Source organism: Hemitrygon akajei, chromosome 1 (genome assembly GCF_048418815.1).
Source record: "Hemitrygon akajei chromosome 1, sHemAka1.3, whole genome shotgun sequence".
Taxonomy (NCBI): domain Eukaryota; kingdom Metazoa; phylum Chordata; class Chondrichthyes; order Myliobatiformes; family Dasyatidae; genus Hemitrygon; species Hemitrygon akajei.
Window position 1 is genome coordinate 219,325,110 of NC_133124.1, and position 25,130 is coordinate 219,350,239.

Consider the following 25,130-nt stretch of genomic DNA (forward strand, 5'->3'; position numbering starts at 1 on the left):
CCTCTCTAATCCAGGCAGCATCCTGGTCAATCTCCTCTGCACCCTCTCTAATCCAGGCAGCGTCCTGGTAAATCTCCTCTGCACCCTCTCTAATCCAGGCAGCGTCCTGGTAAATCTCCTCTGCACCCTCTCTAATCCAGGCAGCATCCTGGTCAATCTCCTCTGCACCCTCTCTAATCCAGGCAGCGTCCTGGTAAATCTCCTCTGCACCCTCTCTAATCCAGGCAGCGTCCTGGTAAATCTCCTCTGCACCCTCTCTAATCCAGGCAGCATCCTGGTAAATCTCCTCTGCACCCTCTCTAATCCAGGCAGCATCCTGGTAAATCTCCTCTGCACCCTCTCTAATCCAGGCAGCATCCTGGTAAATCTCCACTGCACCCTCTCTAATCCAGGCAGCATCCTGGTAAATCTCCTCTGTACCCTCTCTAATCCAGGAAGCATCCTGGTAAATCTCCTCTGCACCCTCTCTAATCCAGGCAGCATCCTGGTAAATCTCCTCTGCACCCTCTCTAATCCAGGCAGCATCCTGGTAAATCTCCTCTGCACCTCTCTAATCCAGGCAGCATCCTGGTAAATCTCCTCTGCACCCTCTCTAATCCAGGCAGCATCCTGGTAAATCTCCTCTGCACCCTCTCTAATCCAGGCAGCATCCTGGTAAATCTCCTCTGCACCCTCTCTAATCCAGGCAGCATCCTGGTATATCTCCTCTGCACCCTCTCTAATCCAGGGAGCATCCTGGTAAATCTCCTCTGCACCCTCTCTAATCCAGGCAGCATCCTGGTAAATCTCCTCTGCACCCTCTCTAATCCAGGCAGCATCCTGGTAAATCTCCTCTGCACCCTCTCTAATCCAGGCAGCATCCTGGTAAATCTCCTCTGCACCCTCTCTAATCCAGGCAGCATCCTGGTAAATCTCCTCTGCACCCGCTCTAATCCAGGCAGCATCCTGGTAAATCTCCTCTGCACCCTCTCTAATCCAGGCAGCATCCTGGTAAATCTCCTCTGCACCCTCTCTAATCCAGGCAGCATCCTGGTAAATCTCCTCTGCACCCTCTCTAATCCAGGCAGCATCCTGGTAAATCTCCTCTGTACCCTCTCTAATCCAGGAAGCATCCTGGTAAATCTCCTCTGCACCCTCTCTAATCCAGGCAGCATCCTGGTAAATCTCCTCTGCACCCTCTCTAATCCAGGCAGCATCCTGGTCAATCTCCTCTGCACCCTCTCTAATCCAGGCAGCGTCCTGGTCAATCTCCTCTGCACCCTCTCTAATCCAGGCAGCATCCTGGTCAATCTCCTCTGCACCCTCTCTAATCCAGGCAGCGTCCTGGTAAATCTCCTCTGCACCCTCTCTAATCCAGGCAGCGTCCTGGTAAATCTCCTCTGCACCCTCTCTAATCCAGGCAGCATCCTGGTCAATCTCCTCTGCACCCTCTCTAATCCAGGCAGCGTCCTGGTAAATCTCCTCTGCACCCTCTCTAATCCAGGCAGCGTCCTGGTAAATCTCCTCTGCACCCTCTCTAATCCAGGAAGCATCCTGGTAAATCTCCTCTGCACCCTCTCTAATCCAGGCAGCATCCTGGTAAATCTCCTCTGCACCCTCTCTAATCCAGGCAGCATCCTGGTAAATCTCCTCTGCACCCTCTCTAATCCAGGCAGCATCCTGGTAAATCTACCCTGCACCCTCTCTAATCCAGGCAGCATCCTGTTAAATCTCCTCTGCACCCTCTCTAATCCAGGCAGCATCCTGGTAAATCTCCTCTGCACCCTCTCTAATCCAGGCAGCATCCTGGTAAATCTCCTCTGCACCCTCTCTAATCCAGGCAGCATCCTGGTAAATCTCCTCTGCACCCTCTCTAATCCAGGCAGCATCCTGGTAAATCTCCTCTGCACCCTCTCTAATCCAGGCAGCATCCTGGTAAATCTCCTCTGCACCCTCTCTAATCCAGGCAGCATCCTGGTATATCTCCTCTGCACCCTCTCTAATCCAGGGAGCATCCTGGTAAATCTCCTCTGCACCCTCTCTAATCCAGGCAGCATCCTGGTAAATCTCCTCTGCACCCTCTCTAATCCAGGCAGCATCCTGGTAAATCTCCTCTGCACCCTCTCTAATCCAGGCAGCATCCTGGTCAATCTCCTCCGCACTCTCTCTAATCCAGGCAGCATCCTGGTAAATCTCCTCCGCACTCTCTCTAATCCAGGCAGCATCCTGGTAAATCTCCTCTGCACCCTCTCTAATCCAGGCAGCATCCTGGTAAATCTCCTCTGCACCCTCTCTAATCCAGGCAGCATCCTGGTAAATCCCCTCTGCACCCTCTCTAATCCAGGCAGTATCCTGGTCAATCTCCTCTTTACCCTCTCTAATCCAGGCAGCGTCCTGGTCAATCTCCTCTGCACCATCTCTAATCCAGGCAGCGTCCTGGTCAATCTCCTCTGCACCCTCTCTAATCCAGGCAGCATCCTGGTCAATCTCCTCTGCACCCTCTCTAATCCAGGCAGCGTCCTGGTAAATCTCCTCTGCACCCTCTCTAATCCAGGCAGCGTCCTGGTAAATCTCCTCTGCACCCTCTCTAATCCAGGCAGCATCCTGGTAAATCTCCTCTGCACCCTCTCTAATCCAGGCAGCATCCTGGTAAATCTCCTCTGCACCCTCTCTAATCCAGGCAGCATCCTGGTAAATCTCCACTGCACCCTCTCTAATCCAGGCAGCATCCTGGTAAATCTCCTCTGTACCCTCTCTAATCCAGGAAGCATCCTGGTAAATCTCCTCTGCACCCTCTCTAATCCAGGCAGCATCCTGGTAAATCTCCTCTGCACCCTCTCTAATCCAGGCAGCATCCTGGTAAATCTCCTCTGCACCCTCTCTAATCCAGGCAGCATCCTGGTAAATCTCCTCTGCACCCTCTCTAATCCAGGCAGCATCCTGGTCAAACTCCTCTGCACCCTCTCTAATCCAGGCAGCATCCTGGTAAATCTCCTCTGCACCCTCTCTAATCCAGGCAGCATCCTGGTAAATCTCCTCTGCACCCTCTCTAATCCAGGCAGCATCCTGGTAAATCTCCTCTGTACCCTCTCTAATCCAGGCAGCATCCTGGTCAATCTCCTCTGCACCCTCTATAATCCAGGCAGCATCCTGGTCAATCTCCTCCGCACTCTCTCTAATCCAGGCAGCATCCTGGTAAATCTCCTCTGCACCCTCTCTAATCCAGGCAGCATCCTGGTAAATCTCCTCTGCACCCTCTCTAATCCAGGAAGCATCCTGGTAAATCTCCTCTGCACCCTCTCTAATCCAGGCAGCATCCTGGTAAATCTCCTCTGCACCCTCTCTAATCCAGGCAGCATCCTGGTAAATCTCCTCTGCACCCTCCCTAATCCAGGCAGCATCCTGGTAAATCTCCTCTGCACCCTCTCTAATCCAGGAAGCATCCTGGTCAATCTCCTCTGTACCCTCTCTAATCCAGGCAGCATCCTGGTAAATCTCCTCTGCACCCTCTCTAATCCAGGCAGCATCCTGGTAAATCTCCTCTGCACCCTCTCTAATCCAGGCAGCATCCTGGTAAATCTCCTCTGCACCCTCACTAATCCAGGCAGCATCCTGATAAATCTCCTCTGCACCCTCTCTAATCCAGGCAGCATCCTGGTCAATCTCCTCTGTACCCTCTCTAATCCAGGCAGCATCCTGGTCAATCTCCTCTGCAACCTCTCTAATCCAGGCAGCATCCTGGTCAATCTCCTCCGCACTCTCTCTAATCCAGGCGGCATCCTGGTAAATCTCCTCTGCACCCTCTCTAATCCAGGCAGCATCCTGGTAAATCTCCTCTGCACCCTCTCTAATCCAGGAAGCATCCTGGTAAATCTCCTCTGCACCCTCTCTAATCCAGGCAGCATCCTGGTAAATCTCCTCTGCACCCTCTCTAATCCAGGCAGCATCCTGGTAAATCTCCTCTGCACCCTCTCTAATCCAGGAAGCATCCTGGTCAATCTCCTCTGTACCCTCTCTAATCCAGGCAGCATCCTGGTCAATCTCCTCCGCACCCTCTCTAATCCAGGCAGCATCCTGGTCAATCTCCTCTGCACCCTCTCTAATCCAGGCATCATCCTGGTCAAACTCCTCTGCACCCTCTCTAATCCAGGCAGCATCCTGGTAAATCTCCTCTGCACCCTCTCTAATCCAGGCAGCATCCTGGTAAATCTCCTCTGCACCCTCTCTAATCCAGGCAGCATCCTGGTAAATCTCCTCTGCACCCTCTCTAATCCAGGCAGCATCCTGGTAAATCTCCTCTGCACCCTCTCTAATCCAGGCAGCATCCTGGTCTATCTCCTCCGCACTCTCTCTAATCCAGGCAGCATCCTGGTAAATCTCCTCTGCACCCTCTCTAATCCAGGCAGCATCCTGGTAAATCTCCTCTGCACCCTCTCTAATCCAGGCAGCATCCTGGTAAATCTCCTCTGCACCCTCTCTAATCCAGGCAGCATCCTGGTAAATCTCCTCTGCACCCTCTCTAATCCAGGCAGCATCCTGGTAAATCTCCTCTGCACCCTCTCTAATCCAGGCAGCATCCTGGTAAATCTCCTCTGCACCCTCTCTAATCCAGGCAGCATCCTGGTAAATCTCCTCTGCACCCTCTCTAATCCAGGCAGCATCCTGGTAAATCTCCTCTGCACCCTCTCTAATCCAGGCCGCATCCTGGTAAATCTCCTCTGTACCCTCTCTAATCCAGGAAGCATCCTGGTAAATCTCCTCTGCACCCTCTCTAATCCAGGCAGCATCCTGGTAAATCTCCTCTGCACCCTCTCTAATCCAGGCAGCATCCTGGTAAATCTCCTCTGCACCCTCTCTAATCCAGGCAGCATCCTGGTAAATCTACCCTGCACCCTCTCTAATCCAGGCAGCATCCTGTTAAATCTCCTCTGCACCCTCTCTAATCCAGGCAGCATCCTGGTAAATCTCCTCTGCACCCTCTCTAATCCAGGCAGCATCCTGGTAAATCTCCTCTGCACCCGCTCTAATCCAGGCAGCATCCTGGTAAATCTCCTCTGCACCCTCTCTAATCCAGGCAGCATCCTGGTAAATCTCCTCTGCACCCTCTCTAATCCAGGCAGCATCCTGGTAAATCTCCTCTGCACCCTCTCTAATCCAGGCAGCATCCTGGTAAATCTCCTCTGTACCCTCTCTAATCCAGGAAGCATCCTGGTAAATCTCCTCTGCACCCTCTCTAATCCAGGCAGCATCCTGGTAAATCTCCTCTGCACCCTCTCTAATCCAGGCAGCGTCCTGGTCAATCTCCTCTGCACCCTCTCTAATCCAGGCAGCGTCCTGGTCAATCTCCTCTGCACCCTCTCTAATCCAGGCAGCATCCTGGTCAATCTCCTCTGCACCCTCTCTAATCCAGGCAGCGTCCTGGTAAATCTCCTCTGCACCCTCTCTAATCCAGGCAGCGTCCTGGTAAATCTCCTCTGCACCCTCTCTAATCCAGGCAGCATCCTGGTCAATCTCCTCTGCACCCTCTCTAATCCAGGCAGCGTCCTGGTAAATCTCCTCTGCACCCTCTCTAATCCAGGCAGCGTCCTGGTAAATCTCCTCTGCACCCTCTCTAATCCAGGCAGCATCCTGGTAAATCTCCTCTGCACCCTCTCTAATCCAGGCAGCATCCTGGTAAATCTCCTCTGCACCCTCTCTAATCCAGGCAGCATCCTGGTAAATCTCCACTGCACCCTCTCTAATCCAGGCAGCATCCTGGTAAATCTCCTCTGTACCCTCTCTAATCCAGGAAGCATCCTGGTAAATCTCCTCTGCACCCTCTCTAATCCAGGCAGCATCCTGGTAAATCTCCTCTGCACCCTCTCTAATCCAGGCAGCATCCTGGTAAATCTCCTCTGCACCCTCTCTAATCCAGGCAGCATCCTGGTAAATCTCCTCTGCACCCTCTCTAATCCAGGCAGCATCCTGGTAAATCTCCTCTGCACCCTCTCTAATCCAGGCAGCATCCTGGTAAATCTCCTCTGCACCCTCTCTAATCCAGGCAGCATCCTGGTATATCTCCTCTGCACCCTCTCTAATCCAGGGAGCATCCTGGTAAATCTCCTCTGCACCCTCTCTAATCCAGGCAGCATCCTGGTAAATCTCCTCTGCACCCTCTCTAATCCAGGCAGCATCCTGGTAAATCTCCTCTGCACCCTCTCTAATCCAGGCAGCATCCTGGTAAATCTCCTCTGCACCCTCTCTAATCCAGGAAGCATCCTGGTAAATCTCCTCTGCACCCTCTCTAATCCAGGCAGCATCCTGGTAAATCTCCTCTGCACCCTCTCTAATCCAGGCAGCATCCTGGTAAATCTCCTCTGCACCCTCTCTAATCCAGGCAGCATCCTGGTAAATCTACCCTGCACCCTCTCTAATCCAGGCAGCATCCTGGTAAATCTCCTCTGCACCCTCTCTAATCCAGGCAGCATCCTGGTAAATCTCCTCTGCACCCTCTCTAATCCAGGCAGCATCCTGGTAAATCTCCTCTGCACCCTCTCTAATCCAGGCAGCATCCTGGTAAATCTCCTCTGCACCCTCTCTAATCCAGGCAGCATCCTGGTCAATCTCCTCTGCACCCTCTCTAATCCAGGCAGCATCCTGGTCAATCTCCTCTGCACCCTCTCTAATCCAGGCAGCATCCTGGTCAATCTCCTCTGCACCCTCTCTAATCCAGGCAGCATCCTGGTCAATCTCCTCTGCACCCTCTCTAATCCAGGCAGCATCCTGGTCAATCTCCTCTGCACCCTCTCTAATCCAGGCAGCATCCTGGTCAATCTCCTCTGCACCCTCTCTAATCCAGGCAGCATCCTGGTCAATCTCCTCTGCACCCTCTCTAATCCAGGCAGCATCCTGGTAAATCTCCTCCGCACTCTCTCAAATCCAGGCAGCATCCTGGTAAATCTCCTCTGCGCCCTCTCTAATCCAGGCAGCATCCTGGTAAATCTCCTCTGCACCCTCTCTAATCCAGGCAGTATCCTGGTAAATCTCCTCTGCACCCTCTCTAATCCAGGCAGCATCCTGGTAAATCTACCCTGCACCCTCTCTAATCCAGGCAGCATCCTGGTAAATCTCCTCTGCACCCTCTCTAATTCAGGCAGCATCCTGGTAAATCTCCTCTGCACCCTCTCTAATCCAGGCAGCATCCTGGTCAATCTCCTCTGCACCCTCTCTAATCCAGGCAGCATCCTGGTCAATCTCCTCTGCACCCTCTCTAATCCAGGCAGCATCCTGGTAAATCTCCTCTGCACCCTCTCTAATCCAGGCAGCATCCTGGTAAATCTCCTCTGCACCCTCTCTAATCCAGGCAGCATCCTGGTAAATCTCCTCTGCACCCTCTCTAATCCAGGCAGCATCCTGATAAATCTCCTCTGCACCCTCTCTAATCCAGGCAGCATCCTGGTAAATCTCCTCTGCACCCTCTCTAATCCAGGCAGCATCCTGGTAAATCTCCTCTGTACCCTCTCTAATCCAGGCAGCATCCTGGTAAATCTCCTCTGCACCCTCTCTAATCCAGGCAGCATCCTGGTAAATCTCCTCTGCACCCTCTCTAATCCAGGCAGCATCCTGGTAAATCTCCTCTGCACCCTCTCTAATCCAGGCAGCATCCTGGTAAATCTCCTCTGCACCCTCTCTAATCCAGGCAGCATCCTGGTAAATCTCCTCTGCACCCTCTCTAATCCAGGCAGCATCCTGGTAAATCTCCTCTGCACTCTCTCTAATCCAGGCAGCATCCTGGTAAATCTCCTCTGCACCCTCTCTAATCCAGGCAGCATCCTGGTAAATCTCCTCTGCACCCTCTCTAATCCAGGCAGCATCCTGGTAAATCTCCTCTGCACCCTCTCTAATCCAGGCAGCATCCTGGTAAATCTCCTCTGCACCCTCTCTAATCCAGGCAGCATCCTGGTAAATCTCCTCTGCACCCTCTCTAATCCAGGCAGCATCCTGGTAAATCTCCTCTGCACCCTCTCTAATCCAGGCAGCATCCTGGTAAATCTCCTCTGCACCCTCTCTAATCCAGGCAGCATCCTGGTAAATCTCCTCTGCACCCTCTCTATTCCAGGCAGCATCCTGGTAAATCTACCCTGCACCCTCTCTAATCCAGGCAGCATCCTGGTAAATCTCCTCTTCACCCTCTCTAATCCAGGCAGCATCCTGGTAAATCTCCTCTGCACCCTTTCTAATCCAGGCAGCATCCTGGTAAATCTCCTCTGCACCCTCTCTAAAGCTTCCACATCCTTCCCATAACGAGGTGACCAGAACTGAACACAATTCTCCATGTGTAGTCTAACCAGGGTTTTATAGAGTTGCAACATTACCTCACAGCTCTTGAACTCAATCCCCCAATTAATGGAGGCCAACGCATCATATGCCTTCTTAAGCAGCTTGTCAATACAACTCCCTGTCGGCCCAGGCAGCTCAAAGGGAGTTCTAGAGCAGCGGCCACCTACAGGGTGAAATCCCTCGTCACTGAACCTGGCAGGATCACAGCCACGGGGCAGTGGAGGCCTCTCTGTCCCTGCAACCTGACCCGCCATTACACATGATCAGGGCTGATCTACACTGCCTTCAACTCCTCGTCCCTGTCTGTTTCTCCGACCCCACAGTCCCTCCATCTTCCAAATATTTACCTACCACCACCTTAGGTATGTCTAATCTTGGGTGGAGAATTCCTGAGAATCAGCCCCCTCTGAGAGAGGAAACTTGCCACCCACCACAATTCTGGCCGATTTATTTTGTACCTCTGACCTGCCGCTCATGACCCTCCCAGCGGTGAAAGATCAAAGATGAACTTTATTTGTCATAGGCACATGGAAACATACAGTGGAGTGCATTGTTCTGTGTCAGCCCGAGGATGGTAAGGAATAGCCCAAGGGTGTCCCCAAGCTTCCAGTACCAACACAGCATATCCACAGCTCACTAATCCTAAACCGTACGTCCTCGGAAAGTTGGAGGAAACCAGAGCACCCAGAGGAAACTCAAGTGGTTACAGGGAGAACATGTAAACTCTTTACAGACAGCAGTGGAAATCAAATTCTAATCGCGATTACTAGTGCTGCAAAGTGTTATACTCAGTGCTACGGCACTGTGCCCCCTTCTCCTTGGGGTCATTGATGAATACATCCCAACACCTCTTTGTTAAACCCTTGGCGTGAAACGCTGACTGTTTCCCTGCCCGACCTGCTGAGCTCCTCCAGCAGTTTGTGTACACAGCTCCAGATTTCCAGCATCCACAGAATCTCGTGTGTTTATAAAGCTCCCTTTCCACCGCCCTAGCAAATACAGCCAGGAAGTGGGAGGTACGCAGTCAATAAATCATACAAGGGATGATGCCTCAAAAAGGTGGCATCTGTCATTAAAGACCCCCATCTTCTCCTTGCTACCATCAGGGAGGAGGTACAGGAGCCTGAAAACAGACACTCAATGATTCAGGAACAGCTCCTTCCCCTCTGCCCTCTGATTTCTGAGTGGATAATCGATCCATGAGCACTACCTTGCTACTTTTTTTCCTCCCTTTTATCGTGACTTATTTAATTAAATTTTTTAATACATACTTATGGTGATTTCTATGATTGTACTGCTGCCACAGAATTTCACGACAGATGCCGGTGGTAAGTAAACCTGTTTCTGATTCTGAGGTCCCCACCCCAAAGCTGTCGGCCAAGTGGTGAGGTGATAACTCAACATCACTCAATCCTCCGATTCCCCGGACCCAGAAACCCTCAGACATAGGAGCTGAATTCGGCCACTCGGCCCATCAAGTCTGCTCCACCATTCCATCACGGCTGATTTATTATCCCTCTCAACCCCATTCTCCTGCCTTCTCCACATAACCTTTGACACCTTTGATTCTGACTAATCAAGAATCTATCAACCTCGGTTTTAAATATACCAATGACTTGGCCTCTACAGTTGCCTGTGGCAATGAATTCCACAGATTCACCACCCTCTGGCTAAAGAGATTCCTCCTAATCTCCGTTCTAAAGGGACATCTTTCTATTCTGAGACTGTGTCCACTGGTCTTTGACTCCCCCACTGTTGAAAACACCCTCTCCACATCCACTCTATTGAAGCCTTTCAAGATTCAATAGGTTTCAAGGGGATTCCCTCTCATTCTTCTAAACTCCAGCGAGTTCAGGCCCAGAGCCGTCAAACACTCCCAATACATTAACCCTTTCGTTCCCAGGATTATTCTTGTGAACCTCATCTGAACCCTCTCCAATGCCAGCACATCCTTCACAAAACTCCAGATGCAGTCTGACCAGTGCCTTATAAAGCCTCAACATTACATCCTTGCTTTTCTATTCTAGTCATCAGCTCTGCACTAATATTGGTTTGAAATCTCCCAGTGTTGGTCTTTAAACACCAGCTGGAAAGTAATGTGTCCTACAGCTGACTGATGCCTACCCTTAGCGTGAGTCGGGATCGTCACGTACCTACAGGGAACTCTTCATCTGTGTCTCTGCGCGGAGAGGGTGGACGCGGGGTGTGTCCTCCAACCCCGTTAATCACTGGAACCTGGGGAGGGGAGGGGAGAGGGTGGGGTGGGGAAAGAGGGAGGAGAGGTAGGAGGAGACACAGTAGAGGAGAGAGAGAGAGATGGGACAGTAAAGAGAGAAGCCAAAAAGGAGTGGGAGAGTGAGGGATGGAGCGAGGAGAAGAAATCAAGAGGGAGAAGGAGGATGTTGTGTATTTAATATTTCAGTAATTATGTAGTATTCTAAATATATTTGATTATATTAAGCATTCTTTATTTGCTTATATAATTAATTATGGGTTATATGTAGAAGTACATGAATGCCATACATCATTATACCAGCACATCGTATATGTGATGCCTCACTAAAGTAAAACTACGTAGACCTGTTTTCTCAGGCTTCCGTGTTTATCTTTTGATTAGCTTCTGCAGTTACAAAACATAACAGTAGCAACGAGATCATTTTAAAACAAACCCAAGATGACCACCTACCTGCTGAAGCACAGCATGTTTTTGCTTCGGAAGGAGGAGAAGAGACATTCGGGTTTAAAAAAAGGCAGAAAACAGATGAATTTCATGGTTCATAAACAGTGAGTACTGGGCAATAATAATAATAAATAAATAAAAAGCAGAAATGGCTGGCTACATCAGACAGATAGATGAGTTTGATTGCACAACAGATAACTGGATGTTGTAGACTGAGCAAATTCTGCAGCATTTTGAAGCAAATGAAATAGTCGATGAAAAGTGAGTGCCAGTGTTACTGAGTGCAATAGATGGAAAAGCAGACAGTTTGCTTCGAAGTTTGACTGCTCCAACCAAACCAGTTGAAATGAGCTTGTGAAAGTAATGATATCGGGAAAGTAATATAGGAACATTCAGAACCCAAACCGGTGTAGACTGCAGAACACTTTAGGATTCATAAGTGGAATCAAAAGGAAGGCAAGTCCATTTCAACTTATGTGGCTGGATTGTTGTCTGAGCATTGTCGGTTCAGTGATGGGCTTAATGAAGCGCTGAGAGATCATTCGGTTTGTGGAATCTGAACAAGAAAACATTCAAAGATGACTCTTAACTGAAGCACAATTCACATTTAAAAGAGCAGTTGAAATCACTGTTGCAATAGGACAGCAGCCAGAGACACAACTGAGTTGCAGTCGGAAGTGAAAGTGAACATGAAGAAAATTGCGACATAAACAGAAACTTGCCTGGCTGAACAAATTGTGCGACCGTTGTAGCAGGGAGTCACATACACCAGACCAATGCTGGTTTAAAGGGGAAACAGAGAAAATGCAATAAAGTAGGACACAAACAAAAAGCATGTTGTGCAGACAAAATAAATGGACTGATCAGGGAAGAGATAAAGATAAAAAGTCAAGTTGCAGTTTCACAAAGAGCACTAATCTGCACGCCGTTGATGAAAAATCTGATAATGATGAGAGTGACACAATGAACGGCTAATTAACTAAAATGGTATTGGACGTCCGCTCGGCTGTTTCAGTCATTCCACAAAATGAGTCTGAATGGCATTTCAAAGATACTGAATTGAAGCTGCAGATATCCAACCAAGAATGTATCCTGGAGAAAGGGTAACTCCTGTGGGAATAACATTTGTAAAAACCAGCAAGCCACATTGGGCTTGTATGTGGTAAAAACAGGAGGGCCAGCATTGTGGGGTTGTGAAGGCTGAGACAACTCCAACTTGATTGGAGATCCATCCACTATGTACAAGCCACATCCCCTGCAATAGCGTCAACTGAAAGTGAATTAGGGAAGGTACTGGATGATGTCACAGCAGTGCTCAAAGATGGCACTGGAAAACTCAAACGTATTAAGTGTAAAATAGCGTTAAATGAAAATGCCACACACAAGTTTTACAAAGCCTGTAGGGTTCCTTATACCATCCATGATGAAGCAGCCAGTGAGCTAGATCACATGGAGGCTGAGGGAATTCTTTCCGAGGGTGAGTGGAGCCCATCAGCAACTCCGGGGGACCCAGGAGCCAAGAGGAATGGGTCTGTCAGGATCTGTGGTGATCTTAAGGCCATCATTAACCCCGTACTCGAAGTATAGATCAGGACCCTCTGCTCAGGATAGAGGATATCTGAAAACTTTTCTGGAGGGAAACACTTCAGCTAGTGGACTTAGACAAGACCTACCTACAAATGGAGATGGAAGAAGAGTCCAAACTGTTTCTCAGCATAAACACTCACAAAGGGTTTTATCACTATAATAGGATTATTTCTGGCGTAGCATCAGCACCTGTACTCTGGCAGAAAGCTGTGGACCAGGTGCTGTAAGGCTGCCCAGACACTCAGTGTTACCTGGATGACATCATTGTTATCAGTGAGGATGACAAAGAGCATCTCCAAAATCTCAAAACAGTGTTATAAAGATTTGAAGATTATGGGCTCAGAGCCCAATGCAACAAGTGTGAATTCTTTGAAACGAGCATCATTTACTGCGGTCACACCATTGACGCACAAGATTTACACAAGTGTGCTGAGAAAATTCAAGCAGTAGTGGATGCCCCAAGGCCAAAGTCCTGTCACAGTTGTGGTCATTTTTAGGATTTGTCCATTACTGTAACAGGGTCCTGCCAAACTTGGCTACTGGGCTCCACCCTGTGAATTCTTTTGTACAGATCGGGAAGAAATGGCCATGGACAAAGTAGTGCCAGTTGGCCTTCCAAAGGACAAAGAAAATGATGATGTCAGACACTGTACTCAATCATTATGATCCACTCGCTGGAATTTAGAAGGACGGGGGTGGGGGGGGAGAGATCTCATTGAAACCTTTCAAATGTTGAAAGGCCGAAATACAGTAAGTGTGGAAAGGATGTTTCGCATGGTGGGAGAGTCTAGGACAAGAGGGAACAGTATCAAGATAGAGGGGCATCCATTTAAGACAGATATGTGGAGAATTTTCTTTAGCCAAAAGGTGGTAAATTTGTGGAATTTATGACCACAGGCAACTGTGGAGGCCAGGTTGTTGGGTGTATTTAAGGCAGAGCTTGATAGATTCCTGACATGGCCTCAAGGGTTATGGGGAGTGGAGCTGAGGAGGGGAAGAAAGGATCAGCCATGATGGAATGGCGGAGCAGACTCGATGGGCCAAATGGCCTAATTCTGCTCCTCTGTCTTATGGAGAGGGGAAATCATGGTTGGGAAAAGGGGAAGGGAGAGGGAGGGAGTGGGAAGCACCAGAGAGACATTTTGTCATGATCAATAAACCAACTGCTTGGAATCAAATGACCTTGCCTGATGCCTCAGGGTTGGGTGTGTCTGCCCCCTCGCCAACCTCACCCTTGCATTCCTTCTCTGGCAGCTGCCCCACACCCTCCCGCAGCATTCCACCCTTGCCATTCCCAACATCCTTTGCTCCCACCAGATTTACAAATTCGTTCTCCTCTCCACATTGACAAATACATTACTGTACAAAAGTCTTAAGGACATATATATACTGTAGCTAGGGTGTCTGAGACTTTTGTATAGTACTGTATATATTGTGTTTTTTATTATTGTGTTCTTTATCTTATTGTGTTTTTTGTGCTGCATCAGATCCACAGTAACAATTATTCTGCTTTTCTTTACACTTGACATCTTGAATCTTGAATTAATTGTGGCCTGGTGTTATAGTCACAGACCAGTTGTGTAGTCAGAGGCTGACCTCTGTTCCTACCTGCGATGGTTCAGTCGGGTTGAGATTGCCTGTTGCTGGGGCCACTGGGAGAACCTTATTCCGCTCTGTCTGAAGCCCACCAGAGGCGAAGGCACTGACTGCAGGAGGATCAAGATGGGACTGGCTGACCGGCTCTGTCAGTTTCAGGAATGTTCCGCTTGCTTGCTCCGCCAACTGGAAAGGCATGTGCTTGGAAATCAGGAATATTTTGTTCTGTGATGCAGGGGCACCCTGTGGAAAGATCGGAGTTAGGGGTTGATGTGACTGAAGCAGTGACAAGCTATTAGTCAGCCAGTTCTGATCGGGTGGGGGGTGGGTTGCTGTTTCCTTTAACTTTTTAACTAAACTTCCAACAACTCTTGTCATCTGGGGTTTCTGAACTTCGCCATCCTTACCTTTCACCTGAGAGAGGGTTCTGGTCCTGAACGCCCCACACCCCCACAAGTCAGAGATGGATTCAACCCCAATCCCATCCTACTCTCCACAGCTCCTGCCTGACATTGCTGTAATGGAGATTTTGGGAAGTCATCAAAGACTCTGGCAAGTTTCTACAGATGTACCCTGGAAAGCTTTCCCACTGGTTGTACCACCGTCTGGTATGGAGGGGCCCAACGTACAGGATTGGAAAAAGCTGCAGAAAGATGTGAACTCAACCAGCTCCATCATGGGCACAGATCTCCCCCACCATCGAGGAACAGTATCCATTGTTAAAGACCCCATCACCCAGGACATGCTCTCTTCTCATTGCTGCTATCAGGGGGGAGGTACAGGAGCCTGAGGACCCACACTCAATGTTTTAGGAACAGCTTCTTCTCCTCCACCATCAGATTTCTGAATAGACAATGAACTCATGAACACTACTTCAGTATGTTATTGTTCTCTCTTTGCACTAATTTAAATTATCTATATATTTCTTATTATAATTTTATAGTTTTTATGTATTGCCCTGTACTGCTGCAGCAAAGCAACAAATTTCACAACATTTTCCAGCGATGCTAAGTGAGCATTTTGGAAGCAATGACCATAACAAGTGAATTTAAAGGTAACATGCAGGGCTAATCTTTCACTCAGAGAGTGGTAGGTGCCTGATCCGGGTTAACAGGGGTAGTAATGGAAGCTGGCAGTCCGGTGGGGCCTTTAGACACATGAACATGAAGGGAATGGAGGGATGAGACACAGAAGGAGGACATCAAGATTGGCACATTATGGGCCAAATGGCCTGTCCGGTACTGTACTTGCCCATGTTCTGTATATCATTCTGAAAGCTTTAAGATAAAGATAAGACTTGTATTTGGGTGAAGGTGCTGAGTGCGGAGATTTACCAGGATGCTGCCTGGGTTAGTTAGCATGTTTTAAGAGGATAGATTGAGTGAGTGAGGGCTTTTCTCTTCGGAGTGAAGGAGGATGAGAAGTGACTTGATGGAGGGGAACGAGATGATAAGAGGCATAGATAGAGTGGACAATCAAAGACTTTTTCCCAGAGCGACAATGACTAATGTGAGGAGGAGTAATTTTAAGTAAATAATAGTGGTATGTTTTTTTTACACGGAGGGTGGTGTATGTATGGAACGCTTGCTGCCATGAATGAGGATCGAAGGTGGGGGAGGATCGAATGGCGGGTGTAGCACTTTGACTGTTTGCAGGGGTAATTGCTGGGAGGCAGGTTAGTGGGATTAGGAGATTAGTGAGATTAGTTTAAAGTGTTTATAGTGCAGTGCAGTGACAGGACTAATAGATAGAGGGAGCTAACTGGAATGGTTGATTAGATTAACTGCCTGGGGGAAGAACTTTTAAACTGGTGTATAGTTTTTGTTTTATTTACCCTATCGCACTTTCCAGAAGGGAGCTTTTGGAAAAGGCATTTTGCTGGGTGGGTTGGCCACAATGGTTTTCCCTCCCGCTTATTTGCCCTGGACACACACAAATCCTGCAGTCATGTTAGGCTGCAGCCAATGACCTTTTCTGCTGTCCTGACAGTTCGTTTGTAGTTTTCGTATATTATGAGAAGTTGGAATCACCAAACCAGACAGTCATGGCCGATGTGAGGATGGTCTCCATGGCGACAGTGTAGAATTGTGCCAGGATGTTCTGGGGAAGATAGAATCACCAAACCAGACAGTAATGGCCGATGTGAGGATGGTCTCCATGGTGACAGTGTAGAATTGTGCCAGGATGTTCTGGGGAAGATAGAATCACCAAACCAGACAGTCATGGCCGATGTGAGGATGGTCTCCATGGTGACAGTGTAGAATTGTGCCAGGATGTTCTGGGGAAGATAGAATCACCAAACCAGACAGTCATGGCCGATGTGAGGATGGTCCCCATGGTGACAGTGTAGAATGTCTCATTGAGGAATATCTGAGCCTGAGGTATTCGCTTACCTGTGACTGCATGGTGTGGAGTCTAACTGGTATTCCCGGTCCCAGGCTCTGTCACAAACCTGACAAGAGTTAAAGTGAAGTGGTTAATATAAGAAGGTAGTTAAAAACAAAGTAATAAACATCACACAACCCCGTCCAACACACACCAACCCCAGTCAGGCATGGAGTGTGCGAGGCTGCAGCCCCCATCCGCACATCTGAGGCGAAGCTCCTCACCTTCTGACTGCACTTTAACCCTATCCTCTTCACCTTGGGTCATCCAGTGTGGGGTGGGGGGAGGGGGACAGGGAGGCACTAGTTAACCTGCTCACAGGGCTGGCTGGCTGGATAGCTATCTGCAGATGGGCAGCGAAGGCTTCTGTCTGGACTGACTGGATAGTTACCCATGGGTCCTGGAGATGGGCAATGGAGGTTTCCATCTGGGCTGACCGGATAGCTGCCCATGGGTGCTGGAAGTCCTGGAGACGGACAGTGTGGGTTCCCCTGAACTGACTGGATAGTTGCCCATGGGCCCTGGAGATGGACAGCGGAGGGGTTCCCCTGGACTGACTGGATAGTTACCCATGGGCCCTGGAGACGGACAGCGGAGGGGTTCCCCCTGGGCTGACTGGATAGTTGCCCATGGGCCCTGGAGACGGACAGTGTGGGTTCCCCTGGGCTGACTGGATAGTTACCCATGGGCCCTGGAGACGGACAGTGTGGGTTCCCCTGGGCTGACTGGATAGTTGCCCATGGGCCCTGGAGACGGACAGTGTGCGTCCCCCCTGGGCTGACTGGATAGTTACCCATGGGCCCTGGAGACGGACAGTGTGGGTTCCCCCTGGGCTGACTGGATAGTTACCCATGGGCCCTGGGGACGGACAGTGTGGGTTCCCCTGGACTGACTGGATAGTTGCCCATGGGCCCTGGAGACGGACAGTGTGGGTCCCCCCTGGACTGACTGGATAGTTACCCATGGGCCCTGGGGACGGACAGTGTGGGTTCCCCTGGGCTGACTGGATAGTTACCCATGGGCCCTGGAGACAGACAGTGTGGGTCCCCCCTGGACTGACTGGATAGTTACCCATGGGCCCTGGGGACGGACAGTGTGGGTTCCCCTGGGCTGACTGGATAGTTGCTCTTGGACCCTGGAGACGGACAGTGGAGGGGTTCCCCTGGACTGTCTGGATAGTTACCCATGGGCCCTGGGGACGGACAGTGTGGGTTCCCCTGGACTGACTGGATAGTTGCCCATGGACCCTGGAGACGGACAGCGGAGGGGTTCCCCCTGGGCTGACTGGATAGTTGCCCATGGGCCCTGGAGACGGACAGTGTGGGTTCCCCTGGGCTGACTGGATAGTTGCCCATGGGCCCTGGAGACAGACAGTGTGGGTTCCCCTGGGCTGACTGGATAGTTACCCATGGACCCTGGAGACGGACAGTGTGGGTTCCCCCTGGGCTGACTGGATAGTTGCCCATGGGCCCTGGAGACGGACAGTGTGGGTTCCCCTGGGCTGACTGGATAGTTGCCCATGGGCCCTGGAGACGGACAGCGGAGGGGTTCCCCTGGACTGACTGGATAGTTGCCCATGGGCCCTGGAGACGGACAGCGGAGGGGTTCCCCTGGACTGACTGGATAGTTACCCATGGGCCCTGGGGACGGACAGTGTGGGTTCCCCTGGACTGACTGGATAGTTGCCCATGGGCCCTGGAGACGGACAGTGTGCGTCCCCCCTGGACTGACTGGATAGTTACCCATGGGCCCTGGAGACGGACAGTGTGGGTTCCCCCTGGGCTGACTGGATAGTTGCCCATGGGCCCTGGAGACGGACAGTGTGGGTTCCCCCTGGACTGACTGGATAGTTACCCATGGGCCCTGGAGACGGACAGTGTGCGTCCCCCCTGGACTGACTGGATAGTTACCCATGGGCCCTGGAGACGGACAGTGTGGGTTCCCCCTGGGCTGACTGGATAGTTACCCATGGGCCCTGGAGACGGATAGTGTGGGTTCCCCCTGGGCTGACTGGATAGTTACCCATGGGCCCTGGAGACGGACAGTGTGCGTCCCCCCTGGACTGACTGGATAGTTACCCATGGGCCCTGGAGACGGACAGTGTGGATTCCCCCTGGGCTGACTGGATAGTTACCCATGGGCCCTGGAGACGGACAGCGGAGGGGTTCCCCCTGGACTGACTGGATAGTTGCCCATGGGCCCTGGAGACGGACAGTGTGGGTTCCCCTGGGCTGACTGGATAGTTACCCATGGGCCCTGGAGACGGACAGTGTGGGTTCCCCTGGACTGACTGGATAGTTACCCATGGGCCCTGGAGACGGACAGTGTGGGTTCCCCTGGACTGACTGGATAGTTATCCATGGGCCCTGGAGACAGACAGTGTGGGTTCCCCTGGGCTGACTGGATAGTTACCCATGGGCCCTGGAGACGGACAGTGTGGGTTCCCCCTGGACTGACTGGATAGTTACCCATGGGCCCTGGAGACGGACAGTGTGGGTTCCCCTGGACTGACTGGATAGTTGCCCATGGGCCCTGGAGATGGACAGCGGAGGGGTTACCCTGGGCTGACTGGATAGTTACCCATGGGCCCTGGGGACGGACAGTGTGGGTTCCCCTGGGCTGACTGGATAGTTACCCATGGGCCCTGGAGACGGACAGTGTGGGTTCCCCTGGACTGACTGGATAGTTGTCCATGGGCCCTGGAGACGGACAGTGTGGGTTCCCCCTGGACTGACTGGATAGTTGCCCATGGGCCCTGGAGACGGACAGCGGAGGGGTTCCCCTGGGCTGACTGGATAGTTGCCCATGGACCCTGGAGACGGACAGTGTGGGTTCCCCCTGGGCTGACTGGATAGTTGCCCATGGACCCTGGAGACGGACAGCGGACGGGTTCCCCTGGACTGACTGGATAGTTACCCATGGGCCCTGGAGACGGACAGTGTGGGTTCCCCTGGACTGACTGGATAGTTACCCATGGGCCCTGGAGACGGACAGTGTGGGTTCCCCCTGGGCTGACTGGATAGTTGCCCATGGGCCCTGGAGACGGACAGTGTGGGTTCCCCTGGACTGACTGGATAGTTACCCATGGGCCCTGGAGACGGACAGTGTGGGTTCCCCCTGGGCTGACTGGATAGTTACCCATGGGCCCTGGAGACGGACAGTGTGGGTTCCCCCTGGGCTGACTGGATAGTTACCCATGGGCCCTGGAGACGGACAGTGTGGGTTCCCCCTGGGCTGACTGGATAGTTACCCATGGGCCCTGGAGACGGACAGTGTGCGTCCCCCCTGGACTGACTGGATAGTTACCCATGGGCCCTGGAGACGGACAGTGTGGGTTCCCCCTGGGCTGACTGGATAGTTACCCATGGGCCCTGGAGACGGACAGCGGAGGGGTTCCCCCTGGGCTGACTGGATAGTTGGCCATGGACCCTGGAGACGGACAGCGGACGGGTTCCCCTGGACTGTCTGGATAGTTACCCATGGGCCCTGGAGACGGACAGTGTGGGTTCCCCTGGACTGACTGGATAGTTACCCATGGGCCCTGGAGACGGACAGTGTGGGTTCCCCCTGGGCTGACTGGATAGTTGCCCATGGGCCCTGGAGACGGACAGTGTGGGTTCCCCTGGACTGACTGGATAGTTACCCATGGGCCCTGGAGACGGACAGTGTGGGTTCCCCCTGGGCTGACCGATGGGCAATGTTCAGTGGGTTTGCCTGTGTCCGGGTAGTTGTAGAAGAAGAACACGCAGCACCCATAGGTAACACAGAGGTGTTCAGAGGCTACTGGGCACTGCAGGAGATAAATGCCACCCTCTATGAAGATGGGAATGAGTTGATTTAAAAAGTTCAAAGTTCAAAGTCATGCATCATCATAGTACATATATGTCACCATGGACAATACTGGGACTCATTTTCTTGCACGTATATGCAATAAATCCATAGAATAATAACCATAAAAGAATCAATGAAAGACCACACCAACTTGGGCGTTCAACCAGAGAGCAGAAGACAATAAACTGTGTAAATACAAAAAGAAATAATAATAATAATAATAATAAACAAATGGGCAATAAATACTGAGAACCTGAGATGAAGAGTCCTTGAAAGTGAGCCCATAGGTCGTGGGAACAGTTCAGTGGTGGGGCAAGTGAAGTTATCCCCTTTGGTTCAAGAGCCTGATGGTTGAGGGGAAATAACTGTTCCTGAACCTGGTGATGTGGGACCTGACGGTTGAGGGGTAATAACTGTTCCTGAAGCTGGTGGTGTGAGATCTGATGGTTGAGGGGTAATAACTGTTTCTGAACCCGGTGGTGTGGGACCTGATGGTTGAGGGGTAATAACTGTTCCTGAACCCAGTGGTGTGGGACCTGATGGTTGAGGGGTAATAACTATCCCTGAACCTGGTTGTGTGGAACCTGATGGTTGAGGGGTAATAACTATCCCTGAACCTGATGGTGTGGGACCTGATGGTTGAGGGGTAATAACTATCCCTGAACCTGGTGGTGTGGGACCTGATGGTTGAGGGATAACAACTGTCCCTGAACCTGGTGGTGTGGGACCTGATGGTTGAGGGGTCATTACTGTTCCTGAACCTGGTGGTGTGGGACCTGATGGTTGAGGGGTAATAACTGTCCCTGAACCTGGTGGTGTGGGACCTGATGGTTGAGGGGTAATAACTGTCCCTGAACCTGGTGGTGTGGGACCTGATGGTTGAGGGGTGATAACTGTTCCTGAACCTGGTGGTGTGGGACCCGATGGTTGAGGGGTAATAACTGTTCCTGAACCTGGTGGTGTGGGACCTGATGGTTGAGGGGTGATAACTGTTTCTGAACCTGGTGGTGTGGGACCCGATGGTTGAGGGGTAATAACTGTTCCTGAACCTGGTGGTGTAGGTCCTGATGGTTGAGGGGTGATAACTGTTCCTGAACCTGGTGGTGTGGGACCTGATGGTTGAGGGGTGATAACTGTTCCTCAACCTGGTGGTGTGGGACCTGATGGTTGAGGGGTGATAACTGTTCCTGAACCTGGTGGTGTGGGACCTGATGGATGAGGGGTAATAACTGTTCCTGAACCTGGTGGTGTGGGACCTGATGGATGAGGGGTAATAACTGTTCCTGAACCTGGTGGTGTGGGACCTGGGGCTCCTGATGGCAGCAGCGAGGAGAGAGCATGTCCTGGGTGCTAGGGGTCCCTGATGATGGATGCAGTTTTCCTTTGACAGTGTTCGTTATGATTCACCTGATTTTTGTTTGTAATGTAATTGCACAATAGGCAGTTTGAACTTGTAATAAATATATATTTGTAAACAATGTCAGGCAGTTGAAGAAGGATGTTTGCACACCAGGCGGTCCTGACCAGAAGGGGGAGACAAGGAGCCAGTGTGACTCCAGCGTGTTGTACCTGTTGCTCCGTGCAGTGTACTTTGTGTTTAGTCAGATGGTTCACAGTGTCATGGCTTTGTTTTCAACTTTAGCCTGGGTTAGAAGGCAGAACTTCATCAGTGTTGAATCTTGCTTCATACTCTGTCAGGAGGATATGGGGGAGTCCCTCAGCCCAAGCCCAATGGGAGCTGTCTGTAACCTGTTCTACTGAGTACATTTAAAGCAGAGCTTGATAGAGATCAGGTTAGTCAGGGCATCAGCAGCTCAAGGGAGAAGGCGAGGGAAAAGGTTGAGAGGGAAAATAAATCAGCCATGATGGAATGGAAGATCAGTCTCGATGGACCGAATGACCTAATTCTGCTCCTATCTTTCATGCCACCTTGGGGCATTGCTCATTCACAGGGATATCCAAATGAAATTCTCCTTTTGATCCGCACCTCCAGCTTGGTTTACCCACTTAAAATCCAAGGCCTTTTCCCTGTTTTAATGCCAGATTGGTACCACACAGTGAGTGTTTCCAGTTCCTCCTTGCAGAGTGGCTGGGAAGACATTAATGATTAAACTGAATCAGTCACTTACCAGTAATTGCCATGTTTGGCAGTCACTGATGTGATCATTATCCTGAGTCAGAAACATAAACTCAGTGGCCACTTTATTAGGTACCTCCTATACTAGGCCTCTGAATGTATATTCATGGTCTTCTGCTGCTGTAGCCCAACCAACTCAAGGTTCAACGTGTTGTATGTTCTGAGATGATCTTCTGCACACCACTGTGGTTATTTGAGTTACTGTCACCTTCCTGTCAGCTTGAACCAGTCTGACCATTCTCTTCTGACCTCTCATCAACAAGACAATTTCACCCACAGAACTGCTGCTCACTGGATGATTATTTTTGCTTTTTGCACCATTATCTGTAAATTCTAGGGAGTATTGTGTGTGAGAATCCCAGAAGATCAGCAGTTCCTGAGACACTCAAACCACTCTGGCACCAACAATCATTCCAAGGTCACATTTCTTCTCCATTCCGATGTTCGGTCTGAACAATAACTGAACACTTTGCATACTTTTTGCATTGGGTTGCTGCCAGGTGATTGGCTGATTAGATATTTGCATTAACGAGCAGATGTACAGGTGTACCTAATAAAGTGGCCACTGAGTGCAATTAAAATTGCCTGTGCAGAACAAAGATCCTGATGACAAGTCTTGGCCTGAAATGTCGGCTGTTTATTTCTCTCCACAGATGCTGCCTGACCTGCTGAGCTCCTCCAGCATTTTGTGTGTGTTACTCAGAATATAAGTACCCATGTGGGGATTCTTGATATCTGAACTCTCATGTGTCAGCCAGCTCTCAGATGGCTGGGTTCCACCATGAGGCTGACAAGGTGGAAATATTTGGAATCTCTGAAGAACATGGATAGAGCATTTGCTGATTGGCAGGAGGTGAAAAATGGGAGTAAAGGGGGCTTTTTCTGGCTGTCTGCCGGTAACTAGTGGTGTTCTGCATGGGTTGGTTTTGGGACCGATTATTATTATATACCAATGATTTGGATGACAGAATTGATAGCTTTGTGGCCAAGTTTGCGGATGATATGAAGATAGGTGGATGGAAGTCGGAGGAGCAGAACGGGAGTGTGGTGGGAGCCATTTTGATTGTTTCTTATTAAGCCAGACTAGGAGTGGCCCACCAGTCCTCCAAGTTCCGGGATTCAACTCGGAGCTAAAAACCCTGACTGGTAAAACAACACTGTTACAGAAACGGCAATGAGTGTGACGGTATTCCTGAGACTCCACCTGGGACTTGTGTGACTGACAGGGAAAGCCCTGAACGCTGCTAGAGGTGGGCGACCTTCATTGCAGCTGTGTAATGGGCAGAAAGGAATGACATTCTCTAGTGAATGCTGACTATCCACTGCTGCCAGTACAATCCTCATTGCACAGAGTTGACAATAAACTTGACTTTGACCACTCGGACTCGGGTTGTTCTCTCAGAACTCCAGGAAGCTTCCCTTTCAGCAAGGATCATACACACAATGAATACTAGGTGTTACAGGGTTAATATTATTCATAACCAAGATGATACTGTCCGAGAAAGAGTTAATTAGTTTTTGTTAGTGAGTAAATACTGTGTGTTAACACTTTGTTCATGTCTAAAGCAGAGCATTTTTGCACTCTATCTAGATGAGTGGGATCGCACTGTGTAGTTCAGTGTGGTCTGTATTTAGTGGGATCGCACTGTGTAGTTCAGTGTGGTCTGTATTTAGTGGGATCGCAGGTGTGGTTCAGTGTGGTCTGTATTTAGTGGGATCGCACTGTGTAGTTCAGTGTGGTCTGTATTTAGTGGGATCGCACTGTGTAGTTCAGTGTGGTCTGTATGTAGTGGGATCGCAGGTGTGGTTCAGTGTGGTCTGTATTTAGTGGGATCGCAGGTGTGGTTCAGTGTGGTCTGTATTTAGTGGGATCGCAGGTGTGGTTCAGTGTGGTCTGTATTTAGTGGGATCGCAGGTGTGGTTCAGTGTGGTCTGTATTTAGTGGGATCGCAGGTGTGGTTCAGTGTGGTCTGTATTTAGTGGGATCGCACTGTGTAGTTCAGTGTGGTCTGTATTTAGTGTGATCGCAGGTGTGGTTCAGTGTGGTCTGTATTTAGTGGGATCGCACTGTGTAGTTCAGTGTGGTCTGTATTTAGTGGGATCGCACTGTGTAGTTCAGTGTGGTCTGTATTTAGTGGGATCGCAGGTGTGGTTCAGTGTGGTCTGTATTTAGTGGGATCGCAGGTGTGGTTCAGTGTGGTCTGTATTTAGTGGGATCGCACTGTGTAGTTCAGTGTGGTCTGTATTTAGTGGGATCGCACTGTGTAGTTCAGTGTGGTCTGTATTTAGTGGGATCGCAGGTGTAGTTCAGTGTGGTCTGTATTTAGTGGGATCGCAGGTGTGGTTCAGTGTGGTCTGTATTTAGTGGGATCGCAGGTGTGGTTCAGTGTGCTCTGTATATGACAGGGTTAAGTCTGTATAGAACAGTGTGGTCTGCACTTGGGAGAGCAGCCGATTCACTGCCCATCTTCACTATGTTGTTTTTCCAAGATATTTCTCCCACAACTCTGTCATTCCCATTGGCTGGATCCGGGAATTGTGTACAGATTTCCAAAGGGCAGGATTACTCATTCTTTTCCATAGCACCAGGCCAAACCACACTCCCCTGTTGCCAGG

General features: G+C 50.3%; 1 protein-coding gene across 3 annotated transcripts in view; it reads right to left on the minus strand.

Annotated features, from left to right (window-relative positions):
• Positions 1-25,130, minus strand: part of sorbs3 (sorbin and SH3 domain containing 3) — a 108,455-nt gene that overhangs the window by 64,676 nt on the left and 18,649 nt on the right. For 2 of the 3 annotated variants that reach the window (XM_073061683.1, XM_073061691.1), the window contains exons 2-4: positions 16,555-16,613; positions 14,174-14,404; positions 10,452-10,533 (exon numbers count right to left, since the gene is read on the minus strand). In XM_073061683.1, coding sequence (XP_072917784.1) covers positions 10,452-10,533; positions 14,174-14,404; positions 16,555-16,566 — 325 coding nt within the window. In that variant the 5' untranslated portion in view covers positions 16,567-16,613. Of the gene's footprint in view, positions 1-10,451; positions 10,534-10,984; positions 11,078-14,173; positions 14,405-16,554; positions 16,614-25,130 lie in introns of those variants that run through there. The other variant, XM_073061698.1, reaches the window with a different exon arrangement.